Source organism: Lacerta agilis, chromosome 18 (assembly GCF_009819535.1).
Source record: "Lacerta agilis isolate rLacAgi1 chromosome 18, rLacAgi1.pri, whole genome shotgun sequence".
Classification (NCBI taxonomy): Eukaryota; Metazoa; Chordata; class Lepidosauria; order Squamata; family Lacertidae; genus Lacerta; species Lacerta agilis.
Genome location: NC_046329.1, coordinates 2,513,300 through 2,540,954, shown reverse-complemented (window position 1 = coordinate 2,540,954; position 27,655 = coordinate 2,513,300). Strand labels below are relative to the sequence as shown.

The following is a 27,655-nucleotide window of genomic DNA, read 5'->3' as shown; positions in this document are numbered from 1 at the left end:
ATTGCAAACATGCGCTGGATTATGGAGAAAGCTAGAGAGTTCCAGAAAAACATCTACTTCTGCTTCATTGACTACGCAAAAGCATTTGACTGTGTCGACCACAGCAAACTATGTCAAGTTCTTAAAGAAATGGGAGTGCCGGATCACCTCATTTGTCTCCTGAGAAATCTCTATGTGGGACAAGAAGCTACAGTTAGAACTGGATATGGAACAACTGATTGGTTTAAAATTGGGAAAGGAGCACGACAAGGCTGTATATTGTCTCCCTGCTTATTTAACTTATATGCAGAATTCATCATGCGAAAGGCTGGGCTGGATGAATCCCAAACCGGAATTAAGATTGCCGGAAGAAATATCAACAACCTCAGATATGCTGATGATACAACCTTGATGGCAGAAAGTGAGGAGGAATTAAAGAACCTTTTAATGAGGGTGAAAGAGGAGAGCGCAAAATATGGTCTGAAGCTCAACATCAAAAAAACTAAGATCATGGCCACTGGTCCCATCACCTCCTGGCAAATAGAAGGGGAAGAAATGGAGGCAGTGAGAGATTTCACTTTCTTGGGCTCCATGATCACTGCAGATGAGGGGTAGTGGAGGATAGGGGTACCTGGCGTGCTCTGGTCACGAAGAGTTGGACACGACTGAATGACTGAACAACAAATGAAAAGTGCAACGTTCTGGGATCAAATCAGAAACCGGGACTGGGCTTCTGTCAATCCAAGACTGTCCCAGGAAAATAGGGGTACTGGGAGGGCCTGCAAACAGAATGCACAAATTCTTCACCCACCCAATATGATGGCTGCTGCGCCCATAACAGCTTCAGGATCTAGCCGGTCGCAGAATGGATCAGAAGCAGGAAACGGCACCCGGTGGAAAGTCTGGCCCGGGGCTATTTAAAGGCAGAAGAGCCTTGCCAGGGAGAAGCAGTTGGCAACTACGCACACTTGCAGTCCTGGTTGCACAAGACGCCGGTTGTTGTGCAATATCCAGAAATGGACCAGAAATGCAAAACTGGAGAGGAGATCTGCCCTTCCCCTCTAACCCCCCCCCCACCGGTGTTTCTCCTCCAAAAGTCCTCTCCCAGGGGAGAGTTTCCAAGAGAGGGACCCCGAGCGTTTATGAGCCTCAGCAAAATGCTGACGCCTCCCTCCCTCTCTCCCTCATTGGTTTCCTCCCCTCCCAGCCCACCGGACGATCCCTTTCCAGCCCAGCAAAACATGTTTTCCACCGGAATCTGTCTGCTACGCAGGCCGGGAGACCAACCCAGGTTTCCGAGAAAACTCTGGAGGCCTGGAATGGGTCTGACCTTCTTAAAAACCGCTGGAAGATCGCCTGGGGAAAAAAAGAGACCCTCACTTGCTAGCTGTCTAGGCAGGCTGGCCTTTGAAAGAATGCAAAAAGAAATCTGCCTTCTGTGTCTCTGTAGGATCCTAGAAACGTAGAGCTGGAAGGGACCCCAAGGGTCATCTGGTCCACCCCCTGCAAGGCAGCACTCTTTTGCCCAACGTGGGGCTCGAATCCGCAACCCTTCCTTTGCTCTTATTTTAACCGCTTTTGGTTTTGAACGGTTGAGGACTAGAATCTGGCTTTAAAGGGAGGACAGTCGCAGGTCAGTGCTGGAGTGTGTCTGTTCGGCATGCAAAAAAAGGTCCCGGCGTCTCCAAGCAGGAAAACTCTGGAGGGAAGTTTTTGGGACTCCAGCCCTCGCCTGCAGCATCCTCGGTTCACCCGAGGCGAGCGGGCAAATCACAAGGCTGGATTATCTACATATATCCACACTGGCTCCACCCTGCTTATCTGCAGCCGTACTGGCCTCTCAGGGTAAACAGATATGTGTTGCAGACCACGTTCCTCTCTCTCTCCCTCCCTCTCTCTCTCTCTGTTTGTGTCTGCGACCATTCCCCTGGAGTCAACCAAATAATTATTACAGCATTCCTGAAAGATTCCCACCCACCCTCTCTCACAACGCTAGACTATGGACATGCAGTGAAGCTGAACATTGAGATATTCACTTCTTCTCAACACAGTGCAGAGTTAACCCGTGGAACTCCCTCCCACTGGATAGCTTTAAAAACTTGGATAGCTTTAAAAACAGATCGGGCAAACACACGGAGGAGCAAAAGGCTTTAGATGACTACTAGCCACGAAGAATACATCCTCCCCATGTTTCGTTTCTAAAGTTTTCTGCCATTGCCGGACAATTTCGACACGAGCTTTTCCACCGTGGAGGTGCAGAATTCCCCTTTGGATCAGCTATGTGGGGTTCCAGGGAAGGGGGAGAAATTTGGGCTCAGTTTGCATTTAGAAACAGACCGACCTTATTCCCAATTTCCCCAAATAGCGCGAGAACTGAAACACACAGCTATCCTTCGAAATCCGCATCGCTTCTGAATTTTGCAAAGGAGGTCTCCAACACCCCAGAAAGTGAACAGAAATGCATAGATAATGAAAGGAACATACAAGACTGCATCCTTTGCTTGTTAAAAAAATAAAAATCCTATTTTGGGAAAGTGTCTTCTAAAAATGTCAAAACAAAATTAAAAAATTAAAAAATTCCTTCCAGTAGCACCTTAGAGACCAACTAAGTTTGTTCTTGGTATGAGCTTTCGTGTGCATGCACACTTCTTCAGATACACTTCAGATACACTTCGTGCATGCACACGAAAGCTCACACCAAGAACAAACTTAGTTGGTCTCTAAGGTGCTACTGGAAGTAATTTTTTTTATTTTTTATTTTGTTTTGACTATGGCAGACCAACACGGCTACATACCTGTTTCTAAAAATGTGTGTGTTTTACATAGAACTGCCCTTTTAAAAATGGTATGTAATGTGATTAGAGGGGACGCGGGTGGCGCTGTGGGTTAAACCACAGAGCCTAGGGCTTGCTGATCAGAAGGTCAGCGGTTCAAATCCCCGCAATGACGGAGTGAGCTCCCGTTGCTCGGTCCCAGCTCCTGCCCACCTAGCAGTTCGAAAGCACGTCAAAATGCAAGTAGATAAATAGGTATCGCTCCAGCGGGAAGGTAAACGGCGTTTCCGTGTGCTGCTCTGGTTCACCAGAAGCGGCTTAGTCATGCTGGCCACGTGACCCGGAAGCTGTACGCCGGCTCCCTCGGCCAGTAACGCGAGATGAGCGCCGCAACCCCAGAGTCGGACACGACTGGACCTAATGGTCAGGGGTCCCTTTACCTTTACCTATGTAATGTGATAATATATTATGGTACATTAGTTATACAGATGTGCCACAGTGTATACACATTTTAAAATGCAATATTTAAGTGCAGGAGAGAGAGATGAGTCATGAAAGTGTAAAGTTGGAAGGAACTCCAAGGGTCATCTAATCTAACCCCCGCAATGCAGGAATCACAAGAAAATAATCCCTGGCTCTTTATAAGCAAACACACAAAGCTTATAGACACACATACACATCCTAGAGTCCGCACCTGTTCTCACTAACCCCCTGACTTGCCCCCCACCCACAACCACATTGAGGCCCTACAAATCCTCCCGTGGGAGCTGCATGATGACAGCATTACGTTTGTGTTTCTATAGGAGAGATAATAATGGCAGAAATGTGGGGGGAGATGCTCCTTGGAATTAAAAATCATTGCAACCTGGTGCGGAAATGTGGCAAACTGAAATTTTGAGATGGGGGGGGGGTGAGGGAATGAGAAACTGAGCAGAACCAAAAGGGGTGGCTGCCTGCCTGAGGGCGCTGCTTGGTGGCGGAAGAGAAGCGCTCTGGGGAAGGGGCTGACCTACTCCATAAGTAAAAAAGAGAGAGGAAAGGACTGAGGAAGTCTGAGGGGACTTGTGCAGCCACACAACCGCTGGCCAGGTGTGCAGGTGTGTGGGGGGCCTTCTGTGTCTTCGGACAGGCCCCCAGGCTCCCATGCCAAGGTCACACTGTTGGAGAGCCAGAGCTTTCGAAGACGCGGGAGGGATCCTGTCCTCAAGACTTGGCCCGGCTCCCAGAACCAGGCCAAACAAGCCATCAATCGCAAGGAACCTGGCAGCTCCGAGCACATGATCCGAGGAGGAAAACAGAACGTCCTGGAGGGAAACACCACAGCTTGCAGGGGGGGGGGAGGAGGAAGAGGAGAGGGACGCTAAGCTCCCTAGGCCGCTCCCCAGGCCTCCTCTGTGCTTCTTCCACACGCGCACCATGCACGGACATGCACACCCATGCGCAGACACGCGCACCCATGCGCCGTGGCGAGAGCAAAAAAGTCCCCTGACTTCGCGGTGACCTTTGTGGGAATTTCATCAGGGCGAAAGTCACTCGGATTAGAGGAGCAGAAATTGCTGGCGTTTGCTTGCTGGTATGCGCGAGGCACATGCCCCACCCGACACCCCTGGGAGGCCTGCCAAAGGGGGTGGGTTGGGGGGTGGAGCAGGAAGACAAGACGCCCAGAAACAAGGCAGTGCTCCAAAGCTGTGCATTATTATGTTTTCCAAGCATTGTGGGCGGGAGCAAACTGGCACCAATTATGGGGAGCGATTTGTCGTCCCGTCCCCCCGCTTTGCGCCAATAGGAAGAAGACCTCTTCAGGGTCAGAGTTAAGCATATTTGTCAACAGAATAAAGATCACGTTTGTTTTTGTTTGGGTGTGTGTGTGTGAAGATTTTTAAACTCATTTCATAGTATGTATAAAACAGAGAAGACCTAACAGCAGGAGAAAAGTTAAAGAGAAACAGAAGTATAAAACAGCTACGTTGAACGAGTAGGGATTAGGGTTAGAACTTTTATACTTCCCCCCCTAAAATTATTTCCTGTATCCTAAGGGGATAAACTTTTGCTTATAAACACTCAGACAGGGACTGATTCTTCTCAGTTGTGAAACAAGGTCACCCTGAAATGAAAATTTGGAATCGCCATATATGTAGCATTGCTTCTCATAAAGTAGGAGCATTTTTTGAAAACTTGATGGAAACTTTTACAGCTGAAGGAGAACTTTCAAAAGCATTGGAGAATCCCTCTTAACACCTAGAAGCAGGAGCAGGGCCGGATTTAGGTTTGATGAGGCCCTAAGCTAAGGAAGGTAATGGGGCCCTTTATATTTCCAGCTGTCCTTTGTCAACAACAAATTGTCGCTATTTTTTGTGTTGAATATACAGAATGCTATATGATCACTGCAGATGGTGACAGCAGTCACGAAATTAGAAGACGCCTGCTTATTGGGAGGAAAGCAATGACGAACCTAGACAGCATCTTAAAAAGCAGAGACATCACCTTGCCGACAAAGGTCCGTATAGTTAAAGCTATGGTTTTCCCAGTAGTGATGTATGGAAGTGAGAGCTGGACCATAAAGAAGGCCGATCGCCGAAGAATGGATGCCTTTGAATTATGGTGCTGGAGGAGACTCTTGAGAGTCCCATGGACTGCGAGAAGATCAGACTTATCCATCCTTAAAGAAATCAGCCCTGAGTGCTCACTGGAAGGACTGATCCTGAAGTTGAGGCTCCAATACTTTGGCCACCTCATGAGAAGATAAGACTCCCTAGAAAAGACCCTGATGTTGGGAAAGATGGAGGGCACAAGGAGAAGGGGACGACAGAGGACGAGATGGTTGGACAGTGTTCTCAAAGCTACTAACATGAGTTTGGCCAAACTGCGGGAGGCAGTGGAGGATAGGCGTGCCTGGCGTGCTCTGGTCCATGGGGTCACGAAGAGGCGGACACGACTGAACAACAACAAATGCTATATGGTAATTTATGGACCTAATAGGTATCTAAAGCCATTTGCCACTGTTGCTGTATGTAGGTTTTAGTTTATTTTTTTTATCTTATATTTTGGAAACGTACATCCAGCTTTTTTCCCTTTAATTTTTTTTTGGGGGGGGCCCCAAGAGAGTGGGGCCCTAAGCTATAGCTTGTTTAGCTTATATGTGAATCCGGCACTGAGCAGGACCCCTCTGTACTCCAGATCCCAGGATGTGATCCATGCGCAGAACGCGCAACCAAAGTGATGTGGGAACTTTTTGGTGCTTGCAGCAGAAACTAATACCAACTGCAACCTCGATTTATTCTAAGCAGTTAGAAGAGATGTGCAATGTACAAGCACTGGAAAGTTTGCAAGCTCATTTTTTCCTGCGTTATAATACATGCTATGCAAATGACATAATACGTCATACAGTTACATAGACAAAAACTGGTTTGTTTTCAGGGTGACTCTTTTTTTTTTGTTTTGCAAAAGATTTTTGCTTTTAGGCAAAAGTTCATCTAACTAAGCTACAGGAATGTGAGGCTGTAAAAAAAGTTATAAACCTAATTGGCACCTGTCAGGGATGCTTCAGTTGGGATCCCTGAATTGCACAGGGTTGGACTTGATGACCCTCGGGGGTCCCTCCCAACTCTGCAATTCTTAGAACCGGGAAAGGGTTGCGAAATGGGGACTCCTGCACTCCCTGGCCTCTCCTCTCCCTCCCCCCCCCCTCGGCTCAGCCTCCGGCCGAATCCTGACCTGCCACACGCTGTTCCTGGTGTCCGGTGACCGAGAGACAGCTGTCGGACATGGCTGGGGTTTGGACGGGAGACAAGGATGATACACGGAGCACATCAAGAAGGGGGGGCGAAAGGGAGACGGGGCGAGTCATCTCCATGGCAGATGTCCACTGTGCTCATTCAGAGAGCGGGGAGGACGTGGCACACCGCAGGTAAAAACAGGAGGCCGCCCCTATGCTCGTATCCAGGGTTGTCTCCGCTTAAGCTGCTTTTGTGCATGGCTAGAGAATCTCCTGCTCAATAAGCTGTCTTATCCTGAGTCAGAACACTGGGCTGTCCGGTGCTAGTCCTCATGGGGTCCAAAGAGCTGGCTTAAAGAGGAAGCAACCTGCCACCGAGGGTCCTGCTAGCTCAATATTATCCTCACTGCCTGGCAGTGGGTCTCCAGGGTTCATTTGGGGCTCACCACTGTCCATGGAGGCGCAGGTCAATTCTGTGTCCAGGGCGACTGTCTGCCAGCTCCATCTGAGACCCTCCCTGCCTGCTCCCTGTCTCGCCAGAGTGGTCCATGCTCTGTTTATCTCCCACTTGGGCTACTGCCCTGCGCTCTACGTGGGGCTGCCTTTGAAGATGACTCAGAAACGACAACTAGCCCAGGATGCGGCAGCTAGACTGGTGACTGGGAGTGGCCACCGGGACCACATAACACCGGTTCTGAAAGACCTACATTGGCTCCCGGGACGTTTCCGAGCACAATTCAAAGTGTTGGTGCTGACCTTTAAAGCCCTAAACCAGGGGTAGGCAACATAAGGACTGTGGGCCGGATGCGGCCCAATCGCCTTCTCAATCTGGCCCGCGGACAGTCCGGGAATCAGCATGTTTTTACACGAGTAGAATGCGTTCTTTTATTTAAAATGCATTTCTGGGTTATTTGTGGGCCATAGGAACTCATTCATTCCCCTCCCCCCTCAAAATATGGTCCGGCCCACCACATGGTCTGAGGGGCAGTGGACCGGCCCACGGCTGAAAAAGGTTGCTGACCCCTGCTCTAAACAGCTTCGGCCCAGTATCCCTGAAGGAGCATCTCCACCGCCATCGTCCAGCCCAGACACTGAGGTCCAGCTCTGAGGGCCTTCTGGCGGTTCCCTCACTGCGAGAAGTGAGATTACAGAGAACTAGGCAGAGAGCCTTCCCGGTGGTGGCGCCCGCCCTGTGGAACGCCCTCCCGTCAGATGTCAAGGAAATAAATAACTACCCGACACTTGGAAGACACCTGAAGGCTGGAATAATAGAATCATATAATTATAGGGTTGGAAGGGACCCCGAGGGTTATCTAGTCCAACCCCTGCAATGGGCTCAAACCCATGTCCCTGAGTCCCATGCTCTACTGACTGAGCTTACTGTTTTATGTTTTTGAATATACTGGAAGCCTCCCAGAGTAGCTGGGGCAAGCCAGTCAGATAGACAGGGTGCAATTATTATTATTATTATTATTATTATTATTATTATTATTATTATTATTATTATTATTATTTAGGCAAGGAGTCTTTCCTGGCCTTCACGGAGATGCTAGAGATTGAACTTGGCACCTTCTGCTTGTAGAGCAGGTTTCCTGTAGCTGAGCTCTGTTTCCTTTCCTTCAAAACAAACTCAAGGATCCAGTCCTCATGTTTCTGATTGGAAGTCTGGTTTAAACAGGAGCATAAAAAAAAACGACGTTAAAGGGAGTCAGATGGCCCAGGCAGCTCAGAAACTATCTACAGCGCGGTTTTCCAAACTTAACATCTCCAGCTGCTTATGAACTACAATTCCCATCATCCCTGAGCACTGGTCTTGCTAGCTAGGGATGGTGGGAGTTGTAGTCCAACAACAGCTGGAGACCAAAGTTTGGGAAGCACCAACTGAAAGTGGCTCTCCGAGGGTTTCCAGACAGGGGACACCCCCAGGGCTACCTAGGGGTCGAACCTGGCACCTTCTGCATGCAGAGCTGGTGCCCGACCGCAGTAGTATGGTCCTCCTAGGCTCCTAGTCCTCATGGGTCCAAAGAAGGGCCTGATGTAATAAGAACAGCACAGGCTGCCGGCATGCAAGGGAACTGGCAGGCAAACGCAATTCGGACAACGGCAACACAGGTGATCTGCTCCTGCCTGGGTCATGATTTTGGCCGGGGGAGAACTTCCCTTCTGTGTTCCAGGGTTTCCTAGAACAGAGATGGGATCAGGGCACTGTGACCACTTCCCCCACACTGGGTGCCAAGGGCACCGCAACTATGACGTGGTTTTTATATTTTATCAACCTTCTATCTTAATCTTCAATTCACAAACAGACACCCACGTCTTCCCGGTTCCCACCTGGGACAGCTCCCATCTTGATTCCTGCATTGCAGGGGGTTGGACTAGATGACCCCTGGGGTAACTTCCAACTCTACAAATCTATGATTCCATGTCTACTCGGCGAGTAAATAGCAGCCTTGTAGCCAGACCTCACCCCAAGATGAATTTTAACAGGGAGAAATGCAAAGTACTACACTTGGGCAAAAAAAATGAAAGGCACAAATACAGGATGGGTGACACCTGGCTTGAGAGCAGTACATGTGAAAAGGATCTAGGAGTCTTGGTAGACCATAAGCTTGACATGAGTCAACAGTGTGATGCAGCAGCTAAAAAAGCCAATGCAATTCTGGGCTGCATCAATAGGAGTATAGCATCTAGATCAAGGGAAGTAATAGTACCACTGTATTCCGCTCTGGTCAGACCTCACCTGGAATACTGTGTCCAGTTCTGGGCACCACAGTTCAAGAAGGATATGGACAAGCTGGAACGTGTCCAGAGGAGGGCAATCAAAATGGTCAAAGGCCTGGAAACGATGCCTTATGAGGAACGGCTTAGGGCGCTGGGTATGTTTAGCCTGGAGAAGAGAAGGTTAAGGGGTGATATGATAGCCATGTTCAAATATATCAAAGGATGTCATATAGAGGAGGGAGAAAGGTTGTTTTCTGCTGCTCCAGACAAGCGGACACTGGGCAATGGATTCAAACTATAAGAAAGAAGATTCCACCTAAACATTAGGAAGAACTTCCTGACAGTGAGAGCTGTTGGACAGTGGGATTTGCTGCCAAGGAGTGTGGTGGAGTCTCCTTCTTTGGACGTCTTTGAGCGGAGGCTTGACAGCCATCTGTCAGGAATGCTTTGGTGGTGTTTCCTGCTTGGCAGGGGGTTGGACTGGATGGCCCTTGGGGTCTCTTCCAACTCTAGGATTCTGGGATTCTATGATTCTCTCCCTATAATCCCGCCCCATACATTTCTCTCTCAAAGCATTGTATAGACTAGAGAGCAGGCCTGTTGGCTGGATGCGGCCCAATCGCCTTCTAAATCCGGCCCGCGGACGGTCTGGGAATCCGTGTGTTTTTACATGAGTAGAATGTGTCCTTTTATTTAAAATGCATCTCTGGGTTATTCGTGGGGCATAGGAATTTGTTCAATTCCCCCCCCCCCAAAAAAAAATATAGTCCAGCCCACCACATGGTCTGAGGGACGGTGGACCAGCCCATGGCTGAAAAAGGTTGCTGACCCCTGCTATAGAGTCTTTCTGAAAACATGTTTATTATTTTAAGTTGGTATTTACATTAAGATCGCATAACATACAATTTACATCAAAATCTATTGGTTTATCTTGGCTACTTCCCATCGTTACATCCGTGATGGTCTAATTCTCTCTCCTCCCTGCTGCCCGTCCAACCCCTTAACCTTATCTATTTACCTAAAACCTATATTGCAATCTCTTCTGTTCCCCCCCCCCCATTGCTCATAAGTCAATACCCGTTTCAAATCTGGCTGCGTTGCGTTCTTATCGAGATTGAAAAAGAGGTCTCCAAAGAAGTTGGTAAAACGGTTTTTGTACTCACAAAAAAAAAGGAAAACGCCAGAAATCCCAACAAAGGAGGAATGGGCATACCCTCCAACATTTCTCGGATGAAAACAAGGACGTCCTGACCTAAGGAAAAGCGGGACATTCAGGGATCATTCAGTAAATCCGGCGCTGTCCCTGGAAAATGGGGACAATTGGGAGTACTCAGAAATGTTGGAACGCACAGATAGCAAGGAGTTCGAAATATGTGGAATTATGATTATTTGATTTCAAGGAGCACCATGTGTCCCCCACCAAGGGTGCTCCCCCTCCTGTAAGACCCATACACCCCAATCCTCAGAATGGGAATGTGCAAAATCAGCTAGATCTGCTCTTAAATCCAGCCTGAATGTGGATCCCTGCATTTGACCACCAGACATAACAAGCCTCCTGCGAAACCTCCGTCCAAGTGCCAAGCCACCGGTCCAGCCAACGACAACAAACAGCACATGCACGGGCTCCTGTTTCTTTCCGAGAAGGGAGGCCTGCCCCCCCTGGTTCTAGGAAGCTCGGTCCCAGGGCGAAACACGGCACGGAGTTCACATGAAACGGTGCCAGCGACCCGGGTCAGGGCCCTTACATGGGAATAAGCCCCACACAGGTTTGGGGAAAGCGGGGGGGGGGGGCTTCTCTCCTGTCACCCACACCAAGGTAACCCACACCAAGGGGTCAGCCGCTCTGATAGTCCCGTAACAAGACTCTGGGGCCTCGCATCCAGCAGCCCCTCTCTCCCCAAAATAGCACACGGCCGTCAAAAATAGGAACATTCTTTGGGAAGGTAGAGAGTTGAACCCAGGACAGAACTGAGGTAGACACACATCTACACACGTATTGTTTTGCAAACAGGTGCCCATTTTATGTTTCGGCCAACATGTGCCTGTTTTCTCTTTCTGCCAATAAAGATTGATTGATTGATTGATTGGATTGATTGATTAGCTGTCAAGTCTAATGGCTGCATCGGTGTGAGGTTTTTTTTGGAGAGGGTGGTAGGAGGGGATATTCACCATTATAGGAGCCAACTCCTAGGGGACAAGGCGTCTTGAGGAGGCCACCCCACCCCCCAAGTTGATGGGCATTGCCATTAAAATGGTGTGAGTGCACTGTGTCATGCGATCAGTTATGCAGCGCAGGCCTTACTTGGCGCCCTCCCAATATTTTGTTCAAGTTGGCACCACTTTTTGTTCAATTTGGCACCACCCTTCCCTCCCCAGCTGTCAAACCCCCCCCCCCCCGCATCCAACACCTTCAAATGATCCAGTGACTACACAGAGTTCGAACTACATTGCTGGACAGACTGTGTGTGTTCATATGCAGATGAGGAAGCCAGATCCTGCCCATGGACTCAGGGCTTCTTTCCCTCTGCCAGCCTAGTCACTTGGTGTGACCGGGACAAATGCATACCCTCCAACATTTCTCCGGTGAAAATAGGGACGTCTTATTCAACAATAAGTACGACAAGGAGTACGACAAGGCTGTATATTGTCTCCCTGCTTATTTAACTTATATGCAGAATTCATCATGCGAAAGGCTGGGCTGGATGAATCCCAAACCGGAATTAAGATTCCTGGAAGAAATATCAACAACCTCAGATATGCTGATGACACAACCTTGATGGCAGAAAGTGAGGAGGAATTAAAGAACCTTTTAACGAGGGTGAAAGAGGAGAACGCAAAATATGGTCTGAAGCTCAACATCTGAAGAAGTGTCCATGCACATGAAAGCTCATACCAAGAACAAACTCAGTTGGTCTCTAAGGTGCTACTGGAAAGAATTTTCTATTTTGTTTCATCACAAAAACTAAGATCATGGCCACTGGTCCCATCACCTCCTGGCAAATAGAAGGGGAAGAAATGGAGGCAGTGAGAGTTTGCCAAAATGGCCCAGTTAACTAATAGTTTGAGAGGGGGATCAAAACAAAAATTTCAAGAAAATTGGGTTAGATATATCTAACCTATCCATTCTTAAAGAAATCAGCCCTGGGTGCTCACTAGAAGGACAGATCCTGAAGTTGAGGCTCCAAGACTTTGACCACCTCATGAGAAGAGAAGACTCCCTAGAAAAGACCCTGATGTTGGGAAAGATGGAGGGCACAAGGAGAAGGGGACGACAGAGGACGAGATGGTTGGACAGTGTTCTCGAAGCTACTAACATGAGTTTGGCCAAACTGCGAGAGGCAGTGAAGGATAGGCGTGCCTGGCGTGCTCTGGTCTATGGGGTCACGAAGAGGCGGACATGACTGAACAACTGAACAACAACAACTATTCAACAACAACAACAACAATTACCCTGCCCATCTGACTGGGTTGCTCTAGCCACTCTGGGATATGTCCAACATATATAAAATCATAACAAAATATTAAACATCTCAAAAGGGCTGCCTTCAGATGTCTTCTAAAGGTTGTGTAAAAACAAAATTAAAAAATTAAAAAGTTCCTTCCAGTAGCACCTTAAGAGACCAACTAAGTTTGTTCTTGGTATGAGCTTTCGTGTGCATGCACCACTTCTTCAGGTTGTGTAGTTACTTATCTCCTTGCCTCGGGGGCCACATAACTTCATGCCCTCCAACATTTCTGCAATGAAAATAGGGGCGTCCTATGGAGAAGCGGGACATTCCAGGGTCAAATCAGAAACCAGGATGGCTTCTGTAAATCCAGGACTGTCCCTGGAAAACAGGGACACTGGGAAGGTTTGCAAATGGATTGCCCTGGTGTTTCAAATCCCACATGGGTTTCTGCGAAGGTGTTTTCTCAAAGGCAGCAGAAGGAAAAAGCGTTTTGAAGGCTTTGCCTAAATAAACAGGTTCCTTTTCCTGACACTGCAAGAAAGAAAAAAACCCCTCTCTGAATTATGGTCTTGATCTTTGCTTTTGTTCTGTCACTGCAATGAGCAGGACAAAATCTTCCCCTTGTAGGTCTTGCAATCTTCACACCTGCATTTTCAAAAAGGCAGCAAGAAGTGTATTAAACCTTTTTTATTCAGGATTCCTCCTCAAATCTCTTGATTTAGGCAGTTTTATCTTTGTTTCAGGATTAGAAAACAGCACCCTCTGGAGGTGAAATACGAGTACTACCCACCTGGAAATTTTGCGTGTTATGATTGGCTAGACACCAAGCAGGCCTCTCTCCTCGTTGGTTGAGCTGCTGTGATGTCACAGAGTGGTTTTCCCGCCTTCCTGATTCTTGAGGTTTTTCATTTGCTAGGTCGCTTTTATCTCACATTTTATAACGTTAAGTATAAAGAACATCCATAAATGAATTGAGGGGGAGACAAAACACTCATTTCTGCAGCCACAGTGGGAGCTGTGATTTTGCAGTCAGGGGCACAAAAAAATTGTCAAACCCCCCCCCCCAGGCATGGGAAGGTCAGGTGGTACCCAGTGCAGAAAATTTCTTGTCAACCGCCCCCATTGATTCCCCCACCCCCGCAAAAATTGTTTTACGTTATTTCATATTTTCTTACAAAGGAATAATAACAAGTAATAATAAAAAAACTTTTATTTATATCCCACCCTCCCCGGCCGAAGTCGGGCTCAGGGTGGCTAACATCAAATACATAACATTGGTATAAAATCAAACATTCATTAAATTACCTCCTAAATACATCTCAAAATCAAATTAAAGTCCAATTAGATGGCTTTCCACAGGGCTAGGGTTGGGAACAGTAAGTGTTCTATGAACTGAAATTTCAGCCTTCATGACATACTAGAAAACAGCCAAGTGAACAGCTATTTTGGTGGAGGAGGGTGAAGGTATTAACCGATATGCATGAAATTTCATATATAGCTATATAATCCCTAGTATAGTAAGATAAGACCTTCAGAGCAGACATTTTCAAAAAAAAATTCAATTCCCCCCCCCAAAATTTTTTTTTTAAAAAATCCCCCCCCCAAAAAAATTGTTCCTTGATAATTTGTCACCCCCTCCATTATGGCAGTGTTTTTCAACTAGTGTGCCGCGAGATGTTGCCTGCTGTGCCGTGGGAAAAATTACTTTATATATAGTCAATATAGGCACAGAGTTAAATTTTTAAACATTTTTTAACATTTTCTAATGGTGGTGTGCCTCGTGATTTTTTTCATGAAACAAGTGTGCCTTTGCCCAAAAAAGGTTGAAAAACACTGCATTATGGAACTCCGTTGTTTCTCAGATGCCAGCAACTGCCCCCACCAACCATGTAGCCTTGCAGCTAGTAGCCATCAGTGGTTATTTATCCTCCCTGAATCCATCCAAGCTGCCTCCTTTGGGAATGAGTCCCGCCGTTTAACCGAAAAGGGTCATTTTTGGACAGGTCCCAAATTGTCCAACATTTAGCTGCACTGGACATCCCAGAGTTCCACAGAGTAGCCACTGTGGGGACAGAATATTATTTAAATTTCCCTATATGTCGTATATGGATTGATAAGAAAGTGATTGTGAATCTCTGATTGGTGCAAGCTCTCCCTACGGCCCAGGGGGAGCAACGCTTGGATTGTAGAGGAACCAAAATATTAATTGTGGAATATATCCCATGGCATTGCTTCTACGAGAGACTTTTGGACTTGGAAATACCAGTTTGCTAAAAAGACCTGAAACTTCATTAAACAAACTTTAAACTTCATTAAATGAGAGAAAGCTGGAAGACAGCTTAGAATGTTAGAGATAGGACTGTGGAATGAAAAAGGGGGCCCCCAGTGGGGGGACTGCACCGAAAAACAATTGAAGAAGAACAAGAAGAAGAATAAAATTTCCTCTTGCATGCCAACCTAATATGGATTCGTTAAGCACGATGGAAAAGTCCCATACCAGTGACTGTGACGATAAGAAGGGGTTAACATCGGAACTATGATATTGAGAATAAACAACAGAGAAAACGCAGGAACCAAAATAAAACACTTTCTCCGGACCAGCCAGAACACGGGAAGTCCCATTAAATTAATTCATTCAGAATGTATAACTGGCTTCTTCTTCTTCTTCTTTTATTCGGATATGATGCTGATATGTTATTAACTGGAATGTTATTACTGAAAAATTAACTGGAATGTTAACCGAAAAACTAATAAAAATTAATTAATTAATAATTAATTATTAAAAATTATTTTTAAAAAGAATATTATTTAAATTTAAACAACAACAGCAACAGATCCAGTAGGCTCTTCCTTTGCAAGACAGGCTCACATCGCTCACCTGTCTACAGATTCATTGCATCCGCTTTGAGAAACAGCAAAAGTTGGCCTCCCCCCCAAAAAAAAACCCCCACAACCACCCCATAATTCTATTAGAAGTATATTTAAACAAGCACATTCACAATCCAGGAAACGCTCCTTGCAATTGATCTTTTTTTTTTTTAAGGGACTTCCCACCCCCAAAAAAGCCCCTTCTTGCCAGCACACACGGAAATCCAGAGCTTTTCAGCAACCAAGTTTGTTGGCACATTTTGATAGGCTTCTGGGAACTCCCCTATGGAATATCCCTCAGTCCGGGAAGGCATATGAGGACGGGAGGGCAAGGGAGAGGAGGAGGAGGAGGAAAAACATTTCAGAGAAAGTTAACAGAGCGTGTGGCTGTCAGCAGCCAAATCTCATGCAAGCCGAGAATCCAGTTTCAACTAGGAACGGGAGACACAACTTTGGTTCCATTTCACTTCCTCCACAAAGAATCTGTAGTTGGTTCAGGGCGCTGAGAGGGGTCGGGAAATGTCGTCCGTCCGTCCCCCGCCTGCTCCCCTCAGGGAACTGCAATCCCCAGAGTTCCCTGGGAAGAAGGATTAGCTGTTAAACTGGTTACAGGTAGGTAGCCGTGTTGGTCTGCCATAGTCAAAACAAAATAAAAAATAAAAAATAAAATTCCTTCCAGTAGCACCTTAGAGACCAACTAAGTTTGTTCTTGGTATGAGCTTTCGTGTGCATGCACACTTCTTCAGATACACTGAAACAGAAGTCACCAGATCCTTATAATAGGGGTCTCCTAAAAACTCTCAGCGCCCGCAACAAACTACAGTTCCCCAGGATGCTTCGGGGAGGAAGCCAGGACTTTAAATGCAATACTGCTTTAAATGCACAGTGCAGAAGGGGGCTTGATCCACAGCTGCCGAAACCGTTCTCTTTGGGCATTCTCACTTCTCCGAATTTTGCAAAGCATCTCTCCCACGAAAGGTTGTGTCGCTAAAGGCAGGTATTTAGGGTAATGTATGCATACAGATCACATATTCATGTTATTATTAATTTCATTTATGAATTGCATCCTCTGAAGCAATTTCACAACACACACACTTTTGCATTGTTAACCTGTATTGTCGTGTAGGCAAAAATGTATTTGAGGAATGTACATAAAATTTGTTAAAACACAAGAAATGGCTTGCAATAAATATGTTAAGTGGGCATATGAAGATATTTGCATTAAACGTATGAGAAAGTTTTTAATGTTTGACGTCTTACTGTGTTTTAATTTGTGGGGGGGAGGGAGTGTGGCCTGAGAAGTGTTCCGAGGGCCGGACCGGGGGCTCTGAGGGCCGCATCCGAGGTTCCCTTGCCAACCCAGCCAATCCAAGAGGACATGCTTCAGAAGACTTGGGACAGGGCTCGTCGTGTCCCGAAATTGCCAAAAAAATTAAAATAAAATCCCACCAGGATCCCTTCAAAATCACAGCACTTTATGGTGGGAGAGTAGGTTATCAAACGGAGGCAGTGCTAAAAAAAAAAGTTTATTATTATAATTATTATCTTAAAAAAAATACATGTATTTCCAGCTAGTGGTTCGAACAGAGTTCTGCACGTAAAAGCACAGGCAGATTTCGGCCAAGCGAAATATTTCCCTGTAAGATCCAGGCCCTAAACCACTCACAAAAAAACCCACAGAGGTTTCATGGCAGGCAGAGGCTCCTTTCAATCCTAGCCCCAAATCACAAGTCCGAGAGAGTCCTAAAAACTGATTAAAACTCACATCGGCTTCTTAAGCAATAATTTTTTTTTAGCAGGAGCTGGAAAGGGTAGGGGGCAGGCGCCTGCCCGATATCAATTGGCAGGGAGTTCCAAAGTGCGAGCTTGGCCACACTAAGGGACCGATTTCTTACAAGTATTGGGCAGCACCTCTGGCAGTGCCAGTTCCGCTGGTCCAAGCGGCAGGGGATCCCATGGGTGGGCCAGTTTCTGCACACACTCAAACGGGTGCCCCTCTCCACACCCCCCCCCAAGGGAAAAGAAGGACCAGCCAGGCAGAAACACTCAGGTAAAGTGGCGTCTGTGAGGGCCGTGGCCTGAAGTTCAACATAGAAACCTAGAATCGTGGAGCTGGAAGGGACACCAGAGGGTCATCCAGTCCAACCCCCTGCAATGCAGGGATCTCAGCCCAAGCATCCATGACAGAGGCCACAACCTTCTTCCGAGGGAGTCTCTTCCGCTGTTGAGCAGCTCTCACTGTCAGAAAGCTCTTCCTGATGTTTAGTTGGAATCTCCTTTCTTGCAGCTTGAAGCCATGGGTTCGAGTCCTACCCTCCAGAGCAGGAGAAAACAAGCTCGCTCCCTCTTCCAGGTGACAGCCCTTAAGATCTGTGAAGATGGCTCTCATGTCTCCTCTTCTGCAGGGTAAATACACCCAGTTCCTTCAACCATTCCTCATCAGGCTTGGTTTCCAGACCCCCAGATCATCTTGGTCGCCCTCCTCTGCACACCTTCCAGCTTGTCAACATCCTTCTTAAATTGTGGCGCCCAGAACTGGACACAGGACTGCAGTTGTGGCCTGACCCAGGCAGAATAGAGTGGGATTATGACTTCCCCTGATCTGGACGCTAGACTCCTTTTTCTAAATGCTCACAGACCACCTGTTGAATTACCTGTTCTAGGATCTTTCGATGTTCAAGCTCACCAGTCAGTAGCTACCTGGGTCTTCCCCCCCCCACCCCCCTTTTTAAGATAGGGACAACATGAGACTCTTCATCTCAGGGTTGTGGGTTCGAACCCCACACTGGGCAAAAAGGGTCTCGCATTGCAGGGGGTTGGACTAGATGACCCTCAGGATTCTAGGGTTCTATGATTCTATCCCTGATTATAATACATACAGGCACACACACACAACATACACTCTCTCTAACGAGGAAAATCATTGTATAAAACAGTTTATAGTAGTCGTCATAGGATAACACTCTCTCACTTTCTCTCTCTCTCTCTCTGGCTTTGTTTTATAAAACAATATATTATTTTCTTTAAAGAGGGAAGGAAGGTGCTCCAGATTCCCCTCGCCCTCCCTAGTGGAGGAGAGTTCCGCAGTCCCAGGAGAGGCTCGTATGTTGCGGGGCGCAGGACGGCAGGGGGAATCGCTCCCCGCAGGGCGTCAGTGGCAAATCCTTGAGGTCATTTCCTTCTGTCGAATAGAAGAGGGCAGGGGGAAAAAGAACTGATTGCTTTTCTGCCGTTCGAAACGGTGAGAAAGAATGAATATATATCTGTACCTATACCAGCTCGGCTTATCAACATTGCACAGCAACAAAGGTAAAATAACGTTCAGGACACCACTATTATTATTATTTTTTTAAAAAGCAGCAAGCTGCTAGACCTTATGGAGGCCTTGTAGGCAAGGTGGGTTAACGGCATATAAATAAAATAACAGTAACAGTAATAATAAAGATGATGGTAATAATAAAAACGATTTCCGAATATTACTTGGCGTTGCCATTTTCTTTTTAGAATAATCTTATTCTGTCTTATGGAAATGACTCTGGAATTTTGCGCACTGGGCAGTATATGAATGCTATAAAAATGATGGTGATCGTAACAGTACGTGGGGTGGCTTGGTTGATATAGCATGAGACTTTATTATTATTATTATTATTATTATTATTATTATTATTATTATTATTATTATTATTATTATTATTATTATTTATACCCCGCCCATCTGGCCGGGTTTCCCCAGCCATTCTGGGCGGCTTCCAGCAGAACATTAAAATGCAATAGTCTATTAAACATTCAAAGCTTCTCTAAACAGGGCTGCCTGTTTAATCTCAGGGTCATGGGTTCGAGTCCCACACTGAGCAAAAGGATTCCTGCATGGCGGGGGGGGGCCTGGGCTAGATGACTCTCGTGGTCCCTTCTCGGCATTTCCATTTCCAATATTACTAACGACAGTTTCCAAATGATGGTTAGCCTTGACCTTTCTTCCTCTTCTTTCCCCAAACGACCTCAATGCAAGCCACTTAAGTGATTCTGCACGTCGAGCCGTTTGTAAATTTCACTGAAAGCCACAGGCTCACAGAACTGTGGAGTTGGAAGGGAACGCCAAGGATCATCTAGCTCAACCCCGGACAACGCAGGAGGGCTGTAGTTTATGCCATCGGCTCGGTGGTTTTGTACATATAAATATTATGATAAGATTGGCAACCCTCTTTCCCAGAGGAGGCCTGGACCCAGGCCAAGGGGCAGCGAGAGGGGGCTCAGCCCGCCCGGGCACTCACCAGGGGCTCCAGCTCCTTGGTATCGATGAGGCCAAACTCGGTCACAAAATAGTAAAAGTGCTTGTAGCAGGTGTTGACATGGGCTTCAGAGCCCATCTGGGCGATGCGGTCAAAGTGGTGGATGTAGACGTGGACGAAGACTCGGAAGAGCCGCGAGAGGATCTTCTTGACGGACTTGAGGAAGTTCTTCTGGAACGGGGTACCTGGTGCGAGAAACGCGCATGATCCCCAGGCCACACACACACACACACCGCCCCGGTCTAAGCTCAATACTGTCCACACTGGCCGGCAGCAGCCCTCCAGGAGCCTTTTGGACCTCTACCGCTGAGCTATGGCCTTCCCTCTAATAAAAAAAGTTTCTAGTCCTCCTCGTTCCAAATATACAGCTGATTTAAGTAGCAAGCTTGCTTCCCATCAAGTCAGACCGTTGGGTCCATCCAGACCACTACTGGTCAGCCTCCTTGCTCCTGATGCGAAACAGCTGACTCCAGCTTTCTTGAGCAGGGTTTCCAGCCTCAGTGAGTTGCTGGAAACAAAACAATTGTCGTTCCCGGCCAGACCTTGCTGCTTCTTGCTTCCTATGACTCACGGCTTTCTTGACCCCTGGATCGCCCAGCTACGTGAAATGAGATACACCTGACCTTAGGATACAGATTATGCCTCTAGGCAAGCACCCCACTGAGACTTGGCTGCTTGGCTGGTTTCTCCAATGGATCAGTTGCCAAGACGGAAAGTCCCTGCCTTCCCACAGGCGTCTAAATCCCCTCTTCTCCGGGGCTTTCTCCAAACAATCAGAGACTGCTCCTGTGTGCAGCCAACCTCTCCTCCACCCTTTTCATGCCTCTCTTGGTTCTGGGAGACCAGCGGGGAGGGGAGCTTGTCGCAGCAGGAGGGGGAGACTCCCTGGCATCTTCACCGGCCTGACTCATCTCTGCCTCTTGGGCTCCTTCCTCTGGTTACGAACTTCTCTCTGTCACGGACTCTCCCTGCTCACTAAACCCTGTTACCTCTTCAGCTTCCGACACCTCCACCTCTCCGTCCTCTTCCTCTTCCCCCTCTGACTACTCATCGCCGTCCCACCACCCCACCCCAGGCTCGGAGCCTTCTTCCCTTGGGGGTTCCCCAGCTGGTTCCCCCCATGCTTCCTCTGATTCCAAACCACCCCACGACAGAGGATCTGTCCGGCACAGGGCAAAGACTGAACCACCATCTTCCCATGACTTGGGAATGCAGGGTTCTATTAATGCAGCCTAGGATCACATTCGCCTTTTTGGGCAGCCGCATCACGCTGGTGGCTCACGTCCGGTGGGCCACCCCGCCACCCACCCCCCACGGCAAATCCTGGAAACGGACTCACCAACGTTGGTCGGGAAAAGGTCCTCATTATTGATCTGCACTTCGATCCAGTCCATCAGCAGGTTCATGTATTGCGGGGCAGAGAGGGCGGTGGGCTTGCGGGATTTCTCGTCCTGCCACCGGTACTCGTATTTCGGACCCCCGGACATGACGGGGCAGCTCTGGTCCGTGCAGGAGTCGGCGATGGTCCCATAGATGAGGTTGATGCGGTTGAAGAAGTCCACCACGTGGACGGCCACCCAGTCATTCAGCTCCTCGCCGGGCGGCAGCTGCACAGCCACCTTCAAGTCCAGCCCGGCGTTGAGAGACGCCTGCGCCATTTTGTGCAGCTCGAAGCGCTGCGTCCCGGGTTCAAATTTCTTCTTGGGGCGGAACGTGCGGTCCTTGTTGAAAACTTGCCGCAGAGGGTTAGACATCTCCTCCTCGACTCTGCTGCCCCCCAAAAGTTATTGATAGCTGAGAGATTTGCCACTGCTACAGAGGAGTTTTTAGAACAACCGAATTTTAAATTGTCAAGGAGTTCCTCCGGTTGTTCAGAGGCTCTTCAACCTGCAGCAGAACGGATAGACATGGTTTTTATATAATGCCTTTTCTTTTTGAAATAGAGGGTTTTTTTGGGGGTGGGGACACCTGTAAGGGATTCTTTAGCTGCGATCCCTGCAATGCAGGGGGTTGGACTAGATGACTCTTGGGGTCCCTTCCAACAACTGTACAATTCTATAATCCTGTGATCCTGTCTAAGCCTGAAATTAGAGGTGGTTGTATTATTGTGGTAGTAGTAGTACAGTAGTAGTAGTAGTAGTAGTAGTAATAATAATAATAATAATAATAATAATTTTTTTTATTTGTACCCCGCCCTCCCAAGCCGGAGCAGGGCTCAGGGCGGCTAACATCACAAAACTAACACAGTGTACAAAGAACACAAGAACGTAGAAACAAGCAACCAATTAAATAAAATACATCTTAAAATTAGTTCAGAGCAAATTAAAATCTGGACAGATGGCAGTCCACGGGTAAGACTGAGAGCGGTTAATATTCTCCAGGGCCAACTGTTACCACTGGTCTTATAAAGGACCTGTGAATGGGCTAGGTGGAGGAGGCCCCTATAGCGCTTATATTTTTATTAAAGATTTCTTGATTTACAAAAGTATGTGCAATGTCTCTCGTATTTTGTCCATTCATCATTTTTTACAAATCAGTTTCATTTGTTGAGACATTGGGAAGAATTAATTAATATATGTAGAGTTTGATGTCAGCTTTGCTTGTGTAAGTTTTGTTCTTTTGTGTTCCTTTGGTGGTGAGAGAGGTTGGGGTTGGCCATGGGTGTGGTTGTTCATTTGTGACTGGCTGTGGTGGTCTTTGTCTTCATGTGTGAGTGGGGTGGGTGCGTATGTTTTGGATCGGGTTAGCCATATTGATTTGTATGCTGTCGGTAGATTTTTGTCATTGTCTTGTTGGGCTGTGTGTGCGATGAAGGGGACTTTAGCGCTTATTATTATTATACAGAAAGAAAAGAATCGGACTGAACCCTGACCAAAGGCCTGGCGGAACAGCTCCGTCTTGCAGGCCCTTCAGAAAGATGTCAAATCCCGCAGGGCCCTGGTCTCTTGTGAGAGAGCGTTCTACCAGGCCGGGGCCACGGCTGAAAAGGCCCTGCCTCTGGTCAATGCCAGTCTAATCTCCCTGGGGCACGGGATCTCTAATTTTATAAGACAGAAGATGAGGTACAGCAAAGGGGAGAAATTTAAAAAAACAACAACCATGGAAAGTGGAGTGGGAAGAAAATATACATTAAAATGTATTGGAATGCATATGTGAAATTTCTGGAAATTTAATAAAATATAACCGGGGGGGGGGGGGGGGAGAATGAAGGTGCCTCCTACTGAATTAACTGCCTCCTTCTTCACTGTTAAAAACATGCAGTGTGTGTGTGTGTGTGTCATCATCATCATTCTTTATTCGATCGGCAGTCAGAAAAAATACATTTATCCGTACAAAATTAAAACATCTAGAGGAACTTTAGAATAAAACATAATAATAATAATAATAATAATAATAATAATAATAATAATAATAATAATAATAAATTTTTATTTATACCCCGCCCTTCCCAGCCAAAAAACCGGGCTCAGGGTGGCAACATAGCCAACACTAACATGAAGCTGTACAGATAAACCCATGTCAATGCAATCAATTTTAATCTTACGACGCTTAAGAGCTAGAAAAAGAAATTTGGCCGCCAAGGAAGCTGTTTTCCTCTTAACATTATTCAACAAATATAAAACCTGTCTTTCTCTGGATAGAGAGCTAAGTTGAGATAAGAGTGGGGCTATAAGATTTTGCCTGGAATCTGTATAGAAAGGGCAGCTCAGGAGAATATGTTCAGTGGACTCTACCTCTCCCAGGGCACAATGACAAGTTCTCTGAACTGTGTTTTTGTGTGTGTGTGTGTGTGTGTGTGTGTGTATGTATGTGTATATATATATATACACATACATACACACACACACATTCCCATTGCGTGCGCGTACACATACACACACACACACATATATTCCCATTGCGTGTGCGTGCGACACCACCTTGCTCCGTAACCGCTGCACCAAACAGCATCAAATTAGGACAAAGCGTAACATGACCATCAAGGAAGGATCTGGCATAATAAAAATTTTAAAAAACCCACACCTGTCATACCTAAAATAAAGGATAAAGGGGGGAAAAGTGGCACGCCTATTATACCTCACCAGCAAAAGGGATGAAGACTCCAACAGCATCCAATAGAAAGGCGGATTGCCTGTTGACATCATCAGACCTGCGCCAAAAAGAAAACCCCGTCCACCATTTTATAACTGCCATCTGTAAGCAACCAAGGACTTTCTGACACAAACTGCTTAGTGGAAATGTGGAAAAGAGACGGAGCAGGAGGCAGGGCAGTTGCGGAAGAGAGGGGGGAGGAAAAAAATGCGGGAGCGAAATAAGCCGAAGGCTGCCTGAGAGGTCGCACTGAGTAAGACCGGCTCTGAGGGGATTTTGTCGCTGGGGTGCGTAATTTTGGGACTGGGGTGGGGGAGAATGCTCTTTGGAATGGCGTAGAGCATGGGGCCAGTTAATTGTGAGGAGGGGGTGCACTTTTACAGTAAAAAAACCACAGCAAGGCCCGCATTAGGCCTCCATAAGGTGCCCAGTGCCCTCACCTAAAATGGCCGCTGCACACTCACAGGCATTTTAAAATTTCCCAAGTGCCCTCACCTAAAATGGCCGCCGCAGCTTCGCATGTTCCACACACACAGTCCCAAGTGATCAATACCACCGACCAATGTGTTCTTTTATGTAAAATGCATCTCTGGGTTATTTGTGGGGCATAGGAATTCGTTCATTCACATGGTCTGAGGGACAGTGGACCGGCCCACGGCTGAAAAAGGTTGCTGACCCCTGCTCTAGAGGGACAGGGAAGAACGAAAACAGGAGCTTCCAGAATACTTTCGGGGTCAGAATTTAAAAAAAGCAAAAAACCCCACAGCATTGGCTGGGCCAGCTAATATATATATATATATATATATATATATATATATATATATATATGAGAGAAATGGTTCTTGAAGGACAGGAATTGAGGCCCCTTGGGTGTATCTGAAAGAAGAGAGGTGCTCCGTGAAGGGAAGCTGAGAGAGGAAGTCGAGGGCGGGGAGAGGGAGGGCAGGATCCGACCATCCTCCTGCAGCGGTGCAAGCCCCATTTACAAAGAACTGAGTTCGGGCGTCGCTTGGAAGCCACATCCTGTGTGCAGACACATGTCAGTTCTGGTGAAGAAAGCAGGAAGTGCAGAAAGAGAGAGAGAGAGCGCACAGGGAGAAGCTGCATCTCAAAACAACACAAAAGCGCCCATGAGAAGATATTGCTTCAAAGCTTTTGGAATCGCAGAGTTGGAAGGGACCCAGAGGGTCATCTAGTCCAACCCCCATGCACTGCAGGAATCTCAACTAAAACATAGAATCTTTTGGACCACCCTGGTCACTGGAGAGAGGGTTTTTTCCACGTAAAAAGAAAAAGAAAAATTGCTAGTTGCCATCGACAGCCCACTCCTCCTCCACGAATTTCCCCATTCCTCTTTTAAAGCTGTTTAGGTCCTCCTGTGGGAAGGAGTTCCACAGTTTAATGGGAAAAGTCTGCCTGGAATCCTCCCACCATCAACTTCCTTGGATGCCTGCAAGATCCAGTGTTATGAGACAGAGAGGAGGAGGCCTTTTTCTCAACCCACTTCCTCCAAGCCCCCTCTTACGCCACCCCAAAATGCTGCAACTTCCCCCCGTGTGGAAGTTGTTCCACCCCTCGATCGGAACCTCTCCTTGCCTGAATCAGACCCAGAGGCCCATTGAACCCAGTATCCTGTTTCTGACAAGGGTCAGCAAAAGGCCTCCGGGGAAGCCCACCGCAAATGCACCAGTCTTTCCCAGTGGCCTGCTCGCAGCAGTTGCTAATTCAGAGGTAGACTGCCCCTGCATGGGGAGGCCCCATTCTTTAGCATCAAACTTTTTAGAAGGCAGACAGGAGGAAACAGTACCGGTATATACTGCACTGTGCTTGTAATAACAAAGAGGTGGAATTAATTTTACAGGTCTGGGATCCAGGCCTGATGAGGAACGGTTGAAGGATCTGGGCATGTTTAGGCTGGAGAAGCGGAGACTGAGAGCAGATATGTGAGCCATCTTCAAATATCTCAAAGGCTGTGACAAGGAAGATGGAACAAGCTGGTTTCCTCCTGGTCTGGACGGTATGACTCGAACTCATGGCTTCAAGTTATAAGAAAGGAGATTCTGACTAAACACATGGTAGAAACTTCCTGACAATAAGAGCTGCTCAACAGGGGAACGGTCTCCCTCGGGAGGTTCCTGCATTGCAGGGGGTTGGACTGGATGACCCCTGGGGTTCCCTTCCAGCTCTACAACTCTATGATTATATGACTCAGTGAAATGCATATTTTTATTTTTATTTTAAAAGTCAGGGATCTAGAAAACAATGCTGAACTATCCCTTTCACAGTCCTTCTCAAGTCACTCCAGAGAGTCATTTTACTGGAGGACAGTGTTTTATTTTTTGTTACACAATACTCATGTAAGTCTACTTTAGAAATCCACATGGACAAGACTAACATTGACCCTCTATACATTATAAAATGAAATATAAAGTCTTTTTTAAAAAGGGGAAAAGTCTAACTTTTGTCCCTGCTTAAAACATGTTTGTTTAGTCAAGTAGAAGTTGCATGTGTTTGAGCTCCTGTTTATTTCCATCATTCTTTGAATATTTCCAATATGCTTTTAACTGGATTCCCCCCCCCTTAAAAAATGATAATTTAAACGTTACCTATTGTTTTGTCATCAAACTTCTTAAGAGGTTCTTAAGCAGTATACAAATTTCGTGAAATAATACACAGATCCATTTATTTCAATGGGTCTACTCTGAGGAGCATTAACAATAATAATAGTCTGTTTGTATAAGGATTCCAGAAATGAATCAATAAATCATTATTTATTGTATTTACATCCCCCCCCTGCAAGATTTCAATTTAGTTCCCACAACACGAGGAAGCCGAGAGGCACCCAGGAAGCAACTTTTTAATTTCCCCCAAACATATCACATTGAAAGATATTCAGCCACGGATTCCCACATTGCAGGGAATCTTTATGTTGATATTGATAAATAACATTATTATTATTATTAATTTATTAAACCTGGGTTCGTGTTCTTACCGGCACCACCGGGAGGGGGGGGGGAATCCGGAGCCTCAAGGCGGAATTGGCGATGGGTCTCCTCGTCGCTGTCTGATGTTTTGAATTATAAGAAGGATGGAGAGGAAAAAAGACGGAAGAAGGTGGATATTTTAAGAAAAGGCACCTGAACAGGATCCTGAGGTTGCCCTACGGAGCTTGGATTGCAGGCCGGTCGCTCGGCTCCTGACCCAAACCTCGGAAAACCTCTCTGCTTGAGGAAGATTCAGAACCCCGATGAGTCACGCCTGCTGAACTCACTTCCTTTTAGGGAAAGCAACGTTTGTGCAAGAGGCTTCTTCTTCTTCTTCTTTTTAAAAAGCCCTAGGGCTACATTATTTATACGAAAATGACATTTTGGAAGGGAGCCAGGAGAACACACACACCCCTTTGTTCTCTTGATCTGGGCTTTCCAAAGTGGTTGGCACTGACACTCTCAGGGGGCGGTGGAAATGGTTCTGGGGTGAACTCTTTTTATGTTTTGTAAAAATCTACGCACTTCTAAGAACAAGACTTAGATTGAATGATACGTCCATGTTTTATTATACCCTGTTTCTCCTAAAATAAGACATAGCCATAAAATAAGCCATAGCAGGATTTCTATGCATTTGCGAAATATAAGCCGTTCCCCAAAAATAAGCCATACCCCGAAAATAAGCCATAGTGACGTGGTACCTCCCATTAAAACAGCCTGGAGAGGCGTGGCTATGCAGCGTACTGATGCGACGCGGTTAAAATAAGACATCCCCTGAAAATAA

At 46.7% G+C, this 27,655-nt stretch overlaps 1 protein-coding gene across 1 annotated transcript; it reads right to left on the bottom strand.

The window, feature by feature from the left end:
- Nucleotides 1-18,425: 18,425 nt before the first annotated feature.
- On the bottom strand, nucleotides 18,426-21,725 carry MOB3A (MOB kinase activator 3A). Its single transcript, XM_033136848.1, has 3 exons — nucleotides 21,135-21,725; nucleotides 19,778-19,980; nucleotides 18,426-18,687 (listed from the first exon to the last, which is right to left on the bottom strand). Exons 1-3 carry the CDS (start codon nucleotides 21,547-21,549, stop codon nucleotides 18,658-18,660), a joined length of 648 nt encoding a protein of 215 aa, XP_032992739.1. The 5' UTR covers nucleotides 21,550-21,725; the 3' UTR covers nucleotides 18,426-18,657.
- Between the last annotated feature and the right edge of the window lie 5,930 nt (nucleotides 21,726-27,655).

Coding starts and splice junctions, on each gene's coding strand:
- MOB3A (XM_033136848.1), bottom strand. CDS start 21,549: ATGTCTAACCCTCTGCGGCAAGTTTTCAACAAGGACCGCACGTTCCGC. Junction 19,981..21,134: donor CCTTTTCCCGACCAACGTTG/GTGAGTCCGTTT, acceptor TTCTCGCACCAG/GTACCCCGTTCCAGAAGAAC. Junction 18,688..19,777: donor CCAAGGAGCTGGAGCCCCTG/GTGAGTGCCCGG, acceptor TCTATTCGACAG/AAGGAAATGACCTCAAGGAT.